General features: G+C 39.1%; 1 protein-coding gene across 1 annotated transcript; it reads left to right on the forward strand.

The window, feature by feature from the left end:
* The first annotated feature begins 1,668 nt into the window (after positions 1-1,668).
* On the forward strand, positions 1,669-14,360 carry hs3st3l (heparan sulfate (glucosamine) 3-O-sulfotransferase 3-like). The gene is made up of 2 exons (XM_036571745.1): positions 1,669-2,492; positions 13,742-14,360. The coding sequence occupies exons 1-2, from the start codon at positions 2,098-2,100 to the stop codon at positions 14,358-14,360; spliced, it is 1,014 nt and encodes a 337-aa protein (XP_036427638.1). The 5' UTR covers positions 1,669-2,097.
* Positions 14,361-16,055: the final 1,695 nt, after the last annotated feature.

Genomic DNA, 16,055 nt, shown 5'->3' on the forward strand with positions numbered 1-16,055 from the left:
CTTATGTGGAACTTATCACTCACATACACACCAACTAATTTTGCTGTCTGACTCATGAACAAATCATTTTTTGTACCAGTTGCTTTTAAACTGTTCACCAAGTCCAGTTGAATCAAACTGATCACCAAGTCCAACTGAATCACACTGATTCACAAGTCTAATTGAATCAAACTGATGCATGAGACTGAGTCAAACTGATTGCCAAGACCAACTGGATCAAACTGGTTCACAAGGCTAATTGAATCAGACTGATTTACAGGTCTCAATCAAACCGATTACCAAGTCCAACTGAATATTAGTGATTACCAAATCCAAATGAATCAAATTAATTTCCAAGTCCAACTGAATCAAACCGATTACCAAGTCCAACTGAATCTCACTGATTACCAAGTCCAAACAAATCAAATTCATTACCAAGTCTGACTGAATCTTACTGATTAACAAGTCCAAATGAATTAAACTAATTACCAAGTCCAACTGAATCAAGCTGATTACCAAGTCCAAACAAATCAAACTGATTACCAAGTCCGACTGAATCTTACTGATTACCAAGTCCAATTGAATCAAACTGATTCATGAGTCTGAGTCAAACAGATTACCAAGTCCAACTGAATCAAACCGATTACCAAGTCCAACAGAATCAAACTGATTATCAGGTCCAACTGAATCTTACTGATTACCAAGTCCAACAAAATCAATCCGATTGACAAGCATAATTAAATCAAACTGATTCACAAGTCTTACTGAATCAGACTTCAAAAATATTGCTGTAGCTGCTACAATGTAACGTCTTCCAACACTTCTAACAAAACTTGAACAATAATCTTTCAAAATTTCAAGAAATAAAGTCATAATGTAGAATTGCACATTGTTACACATTAAGAACAACTTCCTCAAATTTAAACTCTGAAAAGCTGAATTGAATGTCATTAGTGTAAGGATGTGTAGCTCTCAAGAAGCAGTTACTGAGAAAAGAAATAGATGAAAAATACATTTGCACGTCAGAGAAAAGAAGGAAGTTGCTGGTGTTTCCAGAACAATGGACTGACCACTCCAGAGTCCAGACCTCAACATCACTAAATGTGTTTGGGATTACTTGGATTGCGAGAAGCAGAAAACGTCTAAGACTGAACACTGGAAAAATATCCCTGCAGATTTCTTTGGAAAACTGAAAGTAAATCTCTTGAAAAGAAAGGGAGCTGTAATAAAAGCAAAGCCTGAACTACCTAAATACAGAAAATTGATATTTAATCGTTGAGGCTTCTACGTAATTTTCTGTTCAGTTTATGGTTTCTGCTTTTTTTCTCCCCTGCATTCTGAAAAATGAATAACTTAAAATGTAAAGGATGAATGGTGGTCTCTGACTTTTGTACAGTACTGTAACTATTTCGATTTTTTTTTCTCAAAATGTCTCAAACATACAAAGCCAGGCAGTATAGAACTTCTTCACTGGTAAGATAATAAAAAATAACACTAAGCTCTGTGTGAGACAGGGTGAACCTCATCACTGCTGTTTACACACTGAACACTAAGCCCTCGATCAGTTAAGGAAAGACGGATTAGCACCGCCCCTCGGCGACGACCGTCCAATCAGAGAGGAGCCCTGAGCCGCACGCGCTTTAATGAATGAGAGGAGAGGACGGTGAATCTGACGGAGAGTTTGTAGACCAAACAGACAGCGAGGAGATTTAAAACTCGGTATACATTTTAATATATTTTTACGTTTCATTTAGCGCTGAAATTGTTCATGAGAATTCCACCACTTTTCCTCCTGACAGAGCGGCTCGTGTGAGCAGCCTCAGAGTTTATTGACACAGGCGTCGTCAGCGCGCGGAGATTTAAAAACTGTGTTCGTGTAGGTTGTTAACGGTTTTCGCGACTCAGCCGTTGGAATATGTGAGAAGAGCCGGTCCGGTTTGGTGTTTGTTCGTGTCAGAGCGGGCGGTGTTTATCTTCACTGACTGAGAGAGAAGGACAGACAGGACGATGTGGAGTCTGAGCTGGAGTGAGTTGAGTGTGGTTGCCATGTGTGAGGGGTTCACAGCTGAAGTTAGCCGGCGTTATTAGCATGGCCTCTTCGCGGATCTCCTCGGCGGGATGGCGAGCGCTCACAGCCCCGCGCTGGACCTGAGGAGACTCGCTCAGAAAGTTGTGGTGATGCTGTCGCTCGGCGTGGCCTGCGCCTGCCTGCTCTACTTCATAGCGGGACGCTGCGAGGCTGCCGTGGGAGAAAAGGCGCCGGTACTGCTGCTGAAAACGACAGTCCATGAGAGGAACAGCACGGTGGAGCAGAGAGCGGAGGCTGAGATGATCAGCTCCGGCAGAGAGTGGACGGCCAGCCGCAGACTCCCACACGCCCTCATCGTGGGAGTGAAGAAGGGAGGAACCAGAGCGCTGCTGGAGTTCCTCAGACTGCACCCGGACATTAGAGCGCTGGGCTCGGAGCCCCACTTCTTCGACAGACATTACGGCCGAGGACTCAGCTGGTACAGGTAAAGAGAGAGACAGATAGACAAAAGTTGAGAGGAAAAGAGGGAAACATTTTAATAGTAGTGCTCTGTATAGTACCAAAAAAGATTATTTGTTATATATTATAAGTTATAACAGTAGCAGAACCATTTTTGGTGCTTTTTAGAGTCATTTTAATAAATGCTTTCCATAATAGATAAGACCTGTTTTACAAAGAACCACCTATGCATTTACATGGTTCTTTGAGTGTTCATGGTTCTATCTATCTATCTATCTATCTATCTATCTATCTATCTATCAAGAGATATATAAATAGAAGATACAAGTCCTTAGAAATGGTTCTTCAAGGGTTCTTTAGTAAAGAAAATAATTATGTATAGAATGGTGAACACTCATAGACCCATTTGAATAAGTGGTACTTTGCATGGTAAAATGGTTCTTCTCTATGATGGAAAACTACTGTGACAAAATACAAACATGTAGCGAGACAGATTTAGACAGAGTTACATCATATACTGGGTGTATACATGCACTGGGTGGAATAAAGAAAAAGATTTTGAGATATTAATGAAACATGAAATCTTGACAATCAAAGTTTCTTCCATGATTATATTGTAATTTACGCAACATGCTTTCTGAAAGGACAGAGACAGAGGTAGAGAAAGACATCATTTATCAGACAGGTTGTGAGACAATACTGGACTGAATAAAAGATTTTGGTTTGGTAGTTTATACTTTCCTCCAATAAGTTGGATAATAATATAATGCTTTATTATAGTATATATTATTAACAAAACTGGTACAGGAATAGGGAGAGCGAGATAGAGAGAGAGTGAGAGAAGTTCATCCATGGACTCACAACAGGCCTAAAGGGAGAGCTGACCTTCTTTTAGTCAATATGGAAACCACACGGCAGTCTGGAGACCACTAGAGTGGCTCCTAATGCTGGTCCTGGGAATCTGCACATGTAGTGATTTCCCTGCTCTAACACGGGGCCTCATTAAGAGCTATGATAATGAGCTGATGAGCTGACTCAGATGTGTTAGAAGGAGGAATACAGTGCGAGGCAGGGGGGTTCCAGGACTTGAATAGTTTCCATATTCATCAACTTGAAATATGAGGATCTTTTGTCCACCAGACAGAACCAGAGTAAAATAATAAATAACACTATAGCATAATATTCATGGACGTTTGAGTGAATTGGAGATATAATGCCATCTGCCCCGCCTCAATCCGCTAAAGAGGGCCTGGATAAGTTCTCAGCGTTAATCATCTTTGTAACAGATGTTACTTTGAACAGACAGAGCTTCATACACTCCTGCCCCACATAATGCAAGTGTAGAGACTCAGGGAAACTCTGTTAGAAGTAAGATGTTTGCGGCTTTATTCACCTTTTTCGGGCCTTGTATTAAGCTTGGACATTAGACAAATGGCTATCGTCTGCAGAATGATTGTGATAAACGATATCACCATGATCCAAATTCAGTTACGATGTACCACATGTGAACATTTCAAAACCTTGACCTATGGCTTAGATTTTCCCTGATGGTAATATAATTACCATATAATTATCAACAGAACTGGCTTCGAATATTACTCAATTACTCATTTATATTTGTTATTTTATTGTGCACATATGGCAAGTAACACAGTTAACATGCTGTGGATCTCCTCATTCCTGTTCATTTGGACAAGCTTCTTTACTTTACCCTCTACCAGAGAGGAGATTGAATGTACTAGAGTTTCTTTTGTTTTATTTGCATGCTTTCCAGAAAGTGAAAATTTACATTAAAATCTTCCCAAGTGGTGTTGAAAGTATATTTGTGTATTTAAGTAGTTGTTAAGTGCAACTTTATCTGTTGTATATTGTCATATGCAAAACTTTAGGAGCCCTGGTCAAATTACATGTTTGGTTGACTTTGTAAGTTAAAATAAGTACACATCCCCTACAGAGAACATCTTAATGCACAATTACTTTTTATTAGCTGAATTTGACATATTGGGAAAGAAACCAAAATGAAAAAATAGACACACTTTGATGATTTTCTATGAGAAAACTTAAATATGACATATTTCATCAAATGTTAATGATTGTACAAATGCAGTGGTGAAAGGATGAAGTAATAAAAACAGGGCACATGAAAGAAAATGAAAGAATGATAAATTGTGTAATATTTACATTATTGTGATATTTGATAATATCAATTGTCAGCCAAACTGCTTCATCTAAGATGTTCTCTGATTTAAGAACTGGACTGCTTAATTTGTGCCATTTGTGAATTCTGCTATAGTGTAACCAAACGTTTTTAAGAGTAAAGAACTAAATTTCCCCTTAGAACTCTTTATTTAGTGAAAAGATTCATTAAAAAAATAAAAGCTCATTGAATATTCTCTCAGTATTGCTAATGTGGTCACGCCAAATGTTTTTTTGTAGTCTGTTTACCGTCATAAACCTCAAGTTGTTCAAAGAGTTGGCAAAACTCAATTAATTACCTTGATTAATTGTTAGGTCAATTTGCAGTTGATTATAATTCAGTCGTGGTCGTAACTGACCTCCACCTCCAAATACACCAAGTAAAATGCCGGAATTTGCCTTTTACTTCATACTTGAACAGCACTGATAATATTGCATTGAGCAAATCAATATGTAAAGGGCAGTGTTTGATATTTTTATGTTAAATATGTATTATGGTTATAATGTTTGATGTGGATGTTTGATGTGGGCATTGACGCCCCCGGTGTCATACACAGGAGATCTATGAGGCAGATTGTCATCCCTTCAGGAGCAGATGGACCTCACAGCATGGCAAACCACTTGACATTATTGTGAGACCTGTCAATTGATCTTTAACCCGAGTCACTTTTTCCACCCCAGATAATTATGTGTGCCAGGCACTTCATAAGGTCAGAGGAGCTTATGGACAAGCAGCCAAGCACAAAATCTTGTGTCTGTCCTCAGCCCTCAGCGCTGGTCCTATAGAGTGGACCTGGTCATTAATCATGTTATCAAGAGTAGATAACAATCTATAGGTGTGGGAGGGGGTTAGAGAGGCAGACGGCTGCTCTTACGGCTGCGTTTCGGATGCATATCTTTTGACAAAGGCGAAACAAATAGCGCTGGATCTGGGATAAGATCATGTACAAGGCCGGAGGAGATAGATGAAGTTCTGCACTGATGGTGTGTTTCCGATCGATTGGCCCCAGCGCTTGACCTTGAGTTGATGCAAACATTACGCCAGTTAGCTTTGGTCAGCGCAGATTCAGTTACAATTAGCAAGAGGCTAGATCCTGCCGAGGCATAATCTGCACGCAAGCAGCAAGGTCATGTTTCAGACGCCAACACTGTCACTTTCTCATAAGGAAGCTATTTGCCATAAAGTCACCCTCAGCAGTGCATGACATTGGTGCCGCCCCTGCAAACCTGCAGGGAAATGGACTTTCTGCTTTGTGGGCATGTAAGCGAGTGGTGCATGTGAGAAGAGGTAAAAATGAACCTTTGGTGCATTTAAGTTGTTTTTTCCTTTCTCAAAAAAGAGCAAAATGCTCTCAGAAACAAGAGAGAGAGCTATGAAACATCCTTAGGTGCACATTTTTAGTCTCTGTAGCATCAATAATATTGATTCTGAAATAGCAGAGGGGCCTGGTAGTTTAACCTGTAGGATTGGGTTTCCTCGAGGCAACCCTTGAAGATGAGCTGGCATATTTTTTTCATGTTAAGATGCTTTCTCACCATGACAGATAATGCACAGTCACATATTGGATAGAGCTGCAAAGTAGTTCTCCAGTGTGTTGCATCTGATGTCGTCACGTTGTGAGAATTCATTTGCAATTCATAGAGCGGCCATTAACATGGAAATTTAAATTCATACCCATGGACTTAGAGCCAGTCTTCGGGATGTTATTTATTGGGTGTATATAAACACATCTTTCAACACAGAAAAATAATTGCAATGCAAATTATGAGGGCTGAGCGTGTGATCTTTAGCCACAGAGGAGGGAAGATTTATCTCACAGTATTACCTGAATCCAGCTTAGTATTACCTTCATGACTATTTGATAGGTCTGTGCTGGAAGCGAGGCAAGTTGTTTGAGGTTTTATGAATTATTGATGTTTTCTGTCAATATATGCCATTACAACTACTTTATGAGGGCTTCCTGAATATATACATCCAAATGGCTGCAATTAATTCAAGCCAATTTTAGAGAATGTTTGATATGTTTGATTTATCAAATGCATTTTAAACATCAAATTAGAAAAGTAAATATGAAATTGAATCAAAATTGAGCTTAAATTTGAATTATTCTGGATTAGTGATTTTATAACTAAATTCAACATTTCATGCAAATAAACTGATTTATGGACCCATTCCTGTGAAGTAGAGCAGAAAAAACTGACCTATGATTATTTCTCTTTCTCTGTTACTGGGAGCAGTGTGTCAACTTAGTATCTCAAAAATAATTATTTTCTGAGAATATTAACTAAAAACAACATCAAAATAGTGGCTTAATATCTTGTAATAATGACTTACTATGTTGAAATAATGACATATTCTCTCAAAACATTGACTAAATATATAAAAATAATGTGTTTCTGTGTCATAATAATGACTTATTTAGATAATAACTTAATTACTTGATAATTACTTTGTTTCTTGAAATTTAATAACTCATTGTTTTTGACATATACTCTGAACATTTTGAGAGAATAAGTCATCATTTTGAGATATTAAGTCAATATTTTGAGATACTAAGAAGGCATTTTTTCCTTCTCTACCTGGTGAACAATGAAATATTTTAAATTAATACTTTTTTATAAAAGTAATATATTTAATATCTATAAACTAACATGTTTAAGATGTGTTTGGCTGTAGTGTGACATACAGTATTAATAAATGATGTCATAACTTTTGCATATGCTAATATACCATGAGACAGTCTGGCAAGAACTTTTGGCCGTGTATCTCAGTGGACGTGGGGGTCAGGTGTGTTTGGTAGCAGGAATATACTGTAGTTTATGAAATCACCATAAGGCCTAGACACTTGGTTTGTAATTCAGCTCTCATTAGGTGCCTCAGGGGAGTGTGGGGGTGAGTGTTGGGGGGGGTTGGGGGGCCGTCCCAGCCCCCTCTATGATGGATGTCTACGGGAAGTGGACAGGGCACAGTTACAATTGACTGGGCCTTTAATGGCCACCATGCAAAGAAATGGATGGCTGGGTCCAAACCCACACAAACACACACACCACACATGGACACACACTGCTCTCATGTGGCTGCTGCTCCATTGTCTGACTGCATGCATATGCTTACTCTATTCTAATGACTGCAGGATTTTGCAGCAAACGAATGCCAGGGAGCTAATCCACCATACAATACTTTCTTTCACATTTGAATATAACGGTCTTCACCTTCAGATGTCTGTTTATTTCATTAATTGACTTAATGAGGACTATGGTAACATTTGGAATTCATATTTGAAGTGGCTCTGGTCAGCACTGGAAGCAGTTTTATGCATGGAGGCAATGCTGCTAGAACAAATACATCAGAATAGCAAAAAATAGCAGCCAGATTTAAGTACTTAGGCTAAAAAGGTACGATAAACTGAATAGAATAAGATGCTTTATTGCTGCAAGCATTGTCCAGTGCATTAGATGTGACACTGCATATTTTTAAGGATTACATTTGGAATCTTCGGTTATCACATGTGTTCACTGGAATGAATGATTTAAAAGGGAATTCCACTGATTTTTCAATGTTTCTGCATAATAAAATTGATTAAATAACTAAATCAGAGCATGTTGGAGTGAAGTGCATCATTTCAGAGTGTCAGAATTCTTCACAGCAGTGATGATAAAAACCAGATGTCCGAAGAGTTGCATGCCTTTAAAATCTCATAGAAAGTTATTACGTGAAATGTATATGAATACTTAACTTGATATCTGAGATGCTATTGTATATTAGTTTTGTGATAAGCTTTTAGCCTGTATTTTTAAATACATCCAGTGTGGAGAGGAAATAACTTATATTACTTATTAATGTTTCTATTAATGACATTACATATACAATTTCAAAAGACGCATGTACATTCATTTTGGATAGTAAATTAAATAGCGTTTGTGGTGTAGATTCCGTCAGTAAGTTTCTCCAGAATGAAGCATTTCACATCAAACCACTCTGAATGACTTTTTTTTGTTTACATCTCAATGATTAAATGATGCTGAAAAAATTGGAATTCCCCTTTAAGGTTCATAAAAAATAGGCTAAATTCTTATCACATCCCTAGCAGTAGGTGATGCCTGAACAGAAGACAGGGTAATTGCCTCACATCTGTTTGTGCGCAGCAAGCTGCTGATGAGGCCATGGAGTGGCCCATCTACACACTCCACCTGCCACCCTCGTACCAGCTGAGGCCCAAATTACCATACCCCCATCATGATCAATACCCAGGGCACCATTTGGTTTATTCAGTATACCTCTGAGAGACTGGGCCAAAACGCAGCCTCAATTAGGAGGAACCTATCCGCTGCCTCCTCTGGGCTACTGGGATATTGCAGAGCACAATGCAACTTGGTAAACAATGGAGAATCTTCAGAGCTGGTGGGGAGAATACATATTGCTTAGAGTGATCTCGAAAACTGTTAACATTCTGCCAATATTTAACCAACAAAGCATTACTAATCCCCAGAGATCAGGATTGCTGGAGCCAATTTGAGGGAATTTGTAACCAGAAATATAATTACCCTTTCCTGAACATTCACCTGAAAAGTCTTTATCATATATTTACCATGATGTATTACACAATAGAATACAGATTGTGCTGCATGGGAAAAGGGCATGAGAGGAGAAGTCTGAGATGTCTAAGTGGTATACACAACATTTTATCCAACAGCATATAGACCTCAGAGCACTCTGTGCTTTCTTTTTTTAGAACTTTTAGGCTTTTATATGAGCTCTGTCATGCTAGCAAATGGCCAGAGCTCCGTAGTCTATTCTGCATCAGTGATTTTTGTCTCCCAGGCTAATGTAAGACAGGCTGCTAATGGACTTCACCTTTTGATTGACATCTCTTCTCTTGTTCGCTCAGATTTTCTCTATTCAGCGTAAGCAGATCGCCATGCTCTTGCAAGCTTGCCATGTTCTGCACACACATGCATTTTCCTTTACATATCGCCAGTGTAATATCAAAATCTTGAAAAACTTTTCTTTTTTTTCTTTTTCTTTCAACATTTGAAATCCCAGCTGCCCTTTACATTATTTGGACCTTTCATGATGAATGGACCAATTGAAAAAGTCCCAAATTTGGTACATTAAATTTTTTTTCGTTTATAGGTACCATTTTGGAGATCTTTTGTTATGACAGCAATGTGTTCTTTGTATGTTTGCCAGTACCCAGGATTGCATATATAAAAGGATCTTGCTTTAGTTGGGGGAGGAGGAGGGGTCAGCTGAAAGTACGAATAGGTCACCTCAATAGAAGCGAGTGAATAATTAATGGGCATCTCTAATAGACTTGCTGGCCCCATTATAGACGTAGGTAAACAGGGAAGTCTTTAGGTTAAGTGCTTTCCCAGATGAAGTCATTGATAATGCAGTGTGGCCAAAGAATTGACGGAGCTCTGGGCTGCTGTATTGATAGGAGCTTATGCTGCAGGGACTGTGGCACAGAGAAGGGAGACTACATCCCGCCAGAGGACACTGGAAGCATCAGATGGCCTGTCCTCAGTGACCCATTCATACAGGCCTGAATATCTTTTCTTAGAGTTGCTGCCTGTAATTCTGTATGTATTTGTATACCTTTGAATAAGCTCCTATATAACACATGTTACAGGGCACATATCATGCAAATTCAGAAAGAGCGTGAAGTCTGTACAGTCCGTATATAGAAACTAAGCTGCGAAACAGCCTGTTTTGAGTTCATTGTTCTTGTGATGTCATGAAAAACCAAAACATTTACATTGATCTGTCTATTCTGCCTTATTAAGAATGTTTCAGCCTGGTCTGTTTTTTGAGGTACAATACAAGACAGTCAGAACAGAAGTCATTTACATGCAGTTGTGTCCAAAAGTTTAGGCACCCCTGGTCAAAGTACACTTTCTGGTGATTTTCTAAGTAAAAAGATTTAACCCCACCTCTGCACAGGACAAGCTTTTTTGCACAGAATTTTAATGCACAGTTATTATTTATTTGCTAAATTTAACACATTGGAAAAATGTGGCATATGTATAGTTTGGGCACCATTTCAGCCAGTGCTTAGTAGCAGACTTATTCCTATTCTTTATTCATTGGGCCAGTACAACACTATTCTTGTGCCAGCCAAATCTTCTGTAGGTTCTTGGCAGTGATGTGGGGGTTTTGCTTTGAATACATGACCAGTCTACAAGCAGTTTTTCCTTTGAGAGATTTTCCTTTGTCTTCCAGATCTTGTCTTGACTTTAGCAGCTTTAGCAATTTACATTTCATAATGACATGTCAGAAAGTTTGTTATCTTTAGTTTCAGAGCCTTAGTATGCTTAGATGAGCCCATGGCCATTGAGTGTAAGCACAACACCCTCAGAGGTTTGAAGGATCACATAATTTATTATGCTCTGGAATTGTCTACACCTGAGTTGGATTAAGGCCTAATGAGTCAAATAAGCTCTGAGACCTCACAAAAAATAACACTAGTGGATCAGCTGAAGGGGTGCCAATAAATTTTGCACATGCCACATTTTCTCATTCAGCAAATGAATTGTAACATTAAAATTAGAATTGTGTAGAAATGTGTTATATTTATGCATGTTCCATGCAGATGTTAAGTTTAAGTGTTTTCACCTAGTAAATCATCATGTCACATGTCATTTGACCAGTGGTGTATCAATCAGACTGAATATTAGCCTTAAAGGCACAGTAACAATAACAGCCTGTTTAATTCTAAAGGAAAAAATAATTGAATTGTTGCAAAAATGTATTTAAGAAACAGCAAGAAAAAAATTAACATTTGGTAAAATAAAAATGAATAAAACTTGTTGATGATATTGTACATTCATTCAACTACTATGCAGTTACTATATACTGGTTGTTGTTTGGAAGCTCTCTATAATTGGTCTAAATCTGTATTTGTTATGATACATGCAGTTGTTCAATGTTCTAATAGTACTCTGATGATATATTCGGTGTAAGAATATTGTCATTATAATTCATCATGATAATGATAGCCTATCATTATAATGCCCACCCCAAATATTCTGTGTTCATGCTGAGTCATTCTCATCAGTTACCATTTTCCTAGTCATATTACAGGGCTCTGGGATGGCTGGAAATAACATCAGATCACATCAATGTTTTTAGGCTATTCTTGTAAGCAGTTTTTGCATTTCTTACTTTGTTCACCCAGAGTTTGAAAAACACGAACTGTTAAGTAGAAAAAGCGCAAGTTAGGTGTGGTCATTCTCAGAAGCAGGTGGGATGCAGGAGGTCCATTAAGTCCTGTGAGCCTTCCAGCCACTTAAACTAAATGAGTCCCATCTGCTGGACAGAACAAGAGTGGAGAGTAAGACACAAGCGCATGCATTCCATTTGTTTTGCCTTGTATGGCAGTAACCCTCCCTTGATTGATGCAGCCTGCACATCTGCACAACTAGCAGCATCGCTGATGCACTTACAGAGACGAGCTAAGAGAGAAGCAGTGCCGCCTGGCTTCTCATTTGCAGCCAATAAGTGACACGGCCGGCCCCAAAGCCCTCCGCTGATCTGCTGGAGGACAAAAGCCTTGTCACCTCATTAGCTCTGTTTCTGCCGTCCTGATCTCCACTTCTAATGCATATGCTGGAGGCGTGATGTGATTTAGTGGATCAATAGTGCGTTGGCAAAAGTAACTCTGTTCTTAAGGGATACAGATCTTAGGGCCTGTAGGGGAAACAGGATTGATGAGGAGTGAAGAAAAAGTAAGTCTAGGACTAGTTTGTGTCCTGATTTTTAACCCTTAATGGTTCAGAGCTTTTACTGTTGTTTTGCTATACTATTCAAATATAAGAATATCATGAATGAAATAGTTAGATAATGACCTACATTTACATTTGATTTACATTCTATGTTAACTGAATACTTTCTGTAGGGGAGAGCGGGGCAAAACCAGATGGTGTTTTTTTGAATAATAAATTTTTCCAGTATTTGAGCACAATTAATATTGTTTATACAAGCAAGCTACACATCTCTGCTACAAATTAAAACATAAACTTTGTTTCCAGTGTCTACCATCTATGAATAATTCTGCTGAAGGTGGCAGGAGTGCAAATGTTACTTGTTGCTTAATGTTGCAGACTTCCCCCATAGGCTGGGTTAATTGTTCAGAGTAAATATATGCCACAGTGCTGTTAAAATGCACTGGAGATGTTTGCTATGGGAACATGAGAATGTGACCAAAACATACTACTTCAACTTGATTAACCGTATAAACTATCCATGTTAACAGTGATAGGCATTCCGAATCTTTTTCAGTGAGTTAGGCTTAGCTGACTCTTTCAGCTCCCCAAAGGCTCTTCATTCAGTAGCATTGTCAGTTTTTGGTTTCCAAAATTAATCAAGTTTATGACATAATCTATAATTTAAATTGCAATAAAACTTTAGTTTCCCTTTTAAAAATCTAACAAAAATTGCATTATGTTTTTCTAAATAAATCTTTTTAAAAAATAAGTTGTTGATGTTGATAAGTAGTTTGACTGGATGAATTTCGAGAGGAAAGGATCAGAAGATAGGCAGACAGGCAAAAAACAGGCAAATCCATGGACTAGTCATCAACAAATAAAAGCAAGTAAAAGTCAAAAATCAGAAGAACTACAGAGGCACACTTGGAAATGCGGCTAGGGGCGGAGCCAGAATATTGCAAAGAAATCCAGGAGAGGGGTCCTTTCATATTCAATTACAGCTTCATCATTAATTAATTTAATCTTAATTTACAAAAAAGTCCCTTTAAAACGAGTTGGTTCATCTAAAAGAACTGACTCGAAGAACCTACTTGTTTGTGACACATCACTACATTTTACAATTTACCCCAGTTAGGTTACGGCCCTGCTCTCCCCTTTATTTTTATCTCTGAAAAACAAGCCCGTATGCACAAAAATGACTTTTCATAAAATTCAAATCATAATAAAAGCCATTTCTACTTGCAAACACAAACGTGTTATTGATCGTAAGTTGACGGAATTACTTTCGCTTCATTTAATGAGCTATGAGTCAGAAATAATGAAGCAAAACGTAAGAGGAGGTGGTTAAAACTCTTGCTGTTTGTGCTTTAGGAGCATGATGCCCAAGGCCCTGGATGGACAGATAGTGATGGAGAAGACGCCGAGGTACTTTGTGACGCCCGAGACACCAGCACGTATCCACGCCATGTCTCGGGATGTGAAGCTGATTGTGGTGGTTCGGGATCCCATCACCCGGGCCATCTCAGACTACACCCAAATCGTCTCCAAGACGCCCGGCGTGCCCAGCTTCGAGAGCCTGACCTTTAAGAACCAGACGATGGGCCAGATAGACTTTCTGTGGAGCCCGCTGTACATCGGCCTGTACGCCAGGCACCTGGAGCGCTGGCTGGCCTATTTCCCGCTCTCGCAGATCCACTTTGTCCACGGCGAGCGACTCATCAGCGACCCGGCCGGAGAGCTGGGCCGTGTGCAGGACTTCCTGGGCCTGCAGCGTATCATCACAGACAAGCACTTCTACTTCAACAAGACCAAGGGCTTCCCCTGCCTCAAAAAGCCTGAGGGCAGCAGCAAGCCCCACTGCCTGGGCAAGACCAAAGGCCGGACGCATGTCCGCGTCAACCCTGAGGTCATACAGAAACTGAGGGAGTTCTACCACCCTCACAATCTGAAGTTCTACCAAATGGCTGGCATGGACTTTGGATGGCAATAAAGAATGTTTCTTTTGTTCTTTTGGTGAACCCATGTGAAAAAACAAGGAACTCAAAAATCACTCTCAGTCACGCCGTACCAAGCTGCAGATGGCACTAACTCTTAATGGGAGCTGCTGTGCCTGCTCTGCTGAGTAAATATTTGATGCAGTTAGTTATCTTTAGTGCTTTTAAAGCCCACAGTCTCGGCCAGGGTCTCGAGATAGAAGTGATTCGAACAATGGAAAGACTATTAGCATTTAGGAAAAGTGCCATTGACCATCACTGAGTGATTTATTGGGAGAGGCTAAATATGATGCACTGTGTGATCTAGAGTGAAAGATGAGGTAATCAAATTAGCATTTGTTGATGTTCAAATAAAGGCACCATATCCATCAGTCAGGCTTTATGACTGCAGCATGAAACAGTTGAGTGTGAGTACATTTGAACCAACAACACTGAAGAGAGTAGAGAGATTCAAATGAGCAGTCATAAGATTGGGCATCATTTGTAGGAGCTCGGCTAGAAGAAATTGCTATGAAAATTGTTATAGTCTGATTTATGTTGGTAAATTATGTAAAATACTGTACATGACGTTGTACTACAGGACTGTGACATACAAAACGAGGTGCTATGGAACAGTTTTGATGTGATGCAATGTAACTCATGATTGATTTGGGACCTAGCCAGTGTAAATGCTACTGCTTTCCATGGAAGTGGCCAAGAACTGGTCCGCTCCATGTGCTTGACTGTGGGACAGCTGAGACCCCACAGATGGTAAAGGTCTAAGCCATGTGAAAAGAGTGAGCCAAATAGCCATTTTTATATTGCTATTACATTTCATACTTTAATTGTGATAAAGAACATCTTTAAGAGCAGGACATGCTCTTGCCACTCTATTTTATCAGGCCTTTTAAGCCCTTTGCTAGTTTAATGGATTTTCAGTATCCAATATGAATTGGAACCCATAAGTGATGCTATAAATAAATGACATAATTCATTTCAGAAGAAAACACATTGGCTTTGCTGGGGTTACACGTATAGTGCACTATTTTGGCGTGAGAGTCTACATAGGGAGAAGGGGGCTATTTGAGATTCAGCCTAGGTGGGAATAAGATATTGATGTGTTCATCCATAAGGTAAACTGTACAGTCACATTTACACCCTGAATTCGTAGAAAGTGTTTATATCTTCTTGTGGTTGACAATACTCCAGACACACAAAAGCCGAATTCGGGACCTGTCTATTGCTTGCATGATTTTGCACTAACATGGCCAAGGAAGCTGTTAAATTAATTTGAAGATTTATCTTGAGTATTTGCTACCAATGTTGGAAACACAAACACATGGAAAAAATAAAACCCTTTTTGTAAATACTGTCTAAATGTGAATGCATTTGGAAATATATAGTAGGGAAGGGGATGTTGCAAAAACTGAATCATTGTCAAATGGTCAGGATTTGCAAAGCACGTTTGGTTCATAGTGTGTTTAACATCTCTCTGGTCAAAAGACACGTCAAATCTCAGAGATTCCATCATGAGGTATAAATAAAAACAAAAAAAGGTAAATAATAAGTGTGCGATTCATCTACCGTCAGTGCTGTCACTGAATGAAGGGGCAGTATATCATATCAAAACTACAACTGCAGTGCCTCCTTGTGGCCATTCAAACGTTTCTCTCCCTCAGGCTTCCAAAATTCAAGATTGAAAGTATTTTATT

This window comes from Colossoma macropomum, unplaced genomic scaffold (genome assembly GCF_904425465.1).
Source record: "Colossoma macropomum unplaced genomic scaffold, Colossoma_macropomum, whole genome shotgun sequence".
Taxonomy (NCBI): Eukaryota; Metazoa; Chordata; class Actinopteri; order Characiformes; family Serrasalmidae; genus Colossoma; species Colossoma macropomum.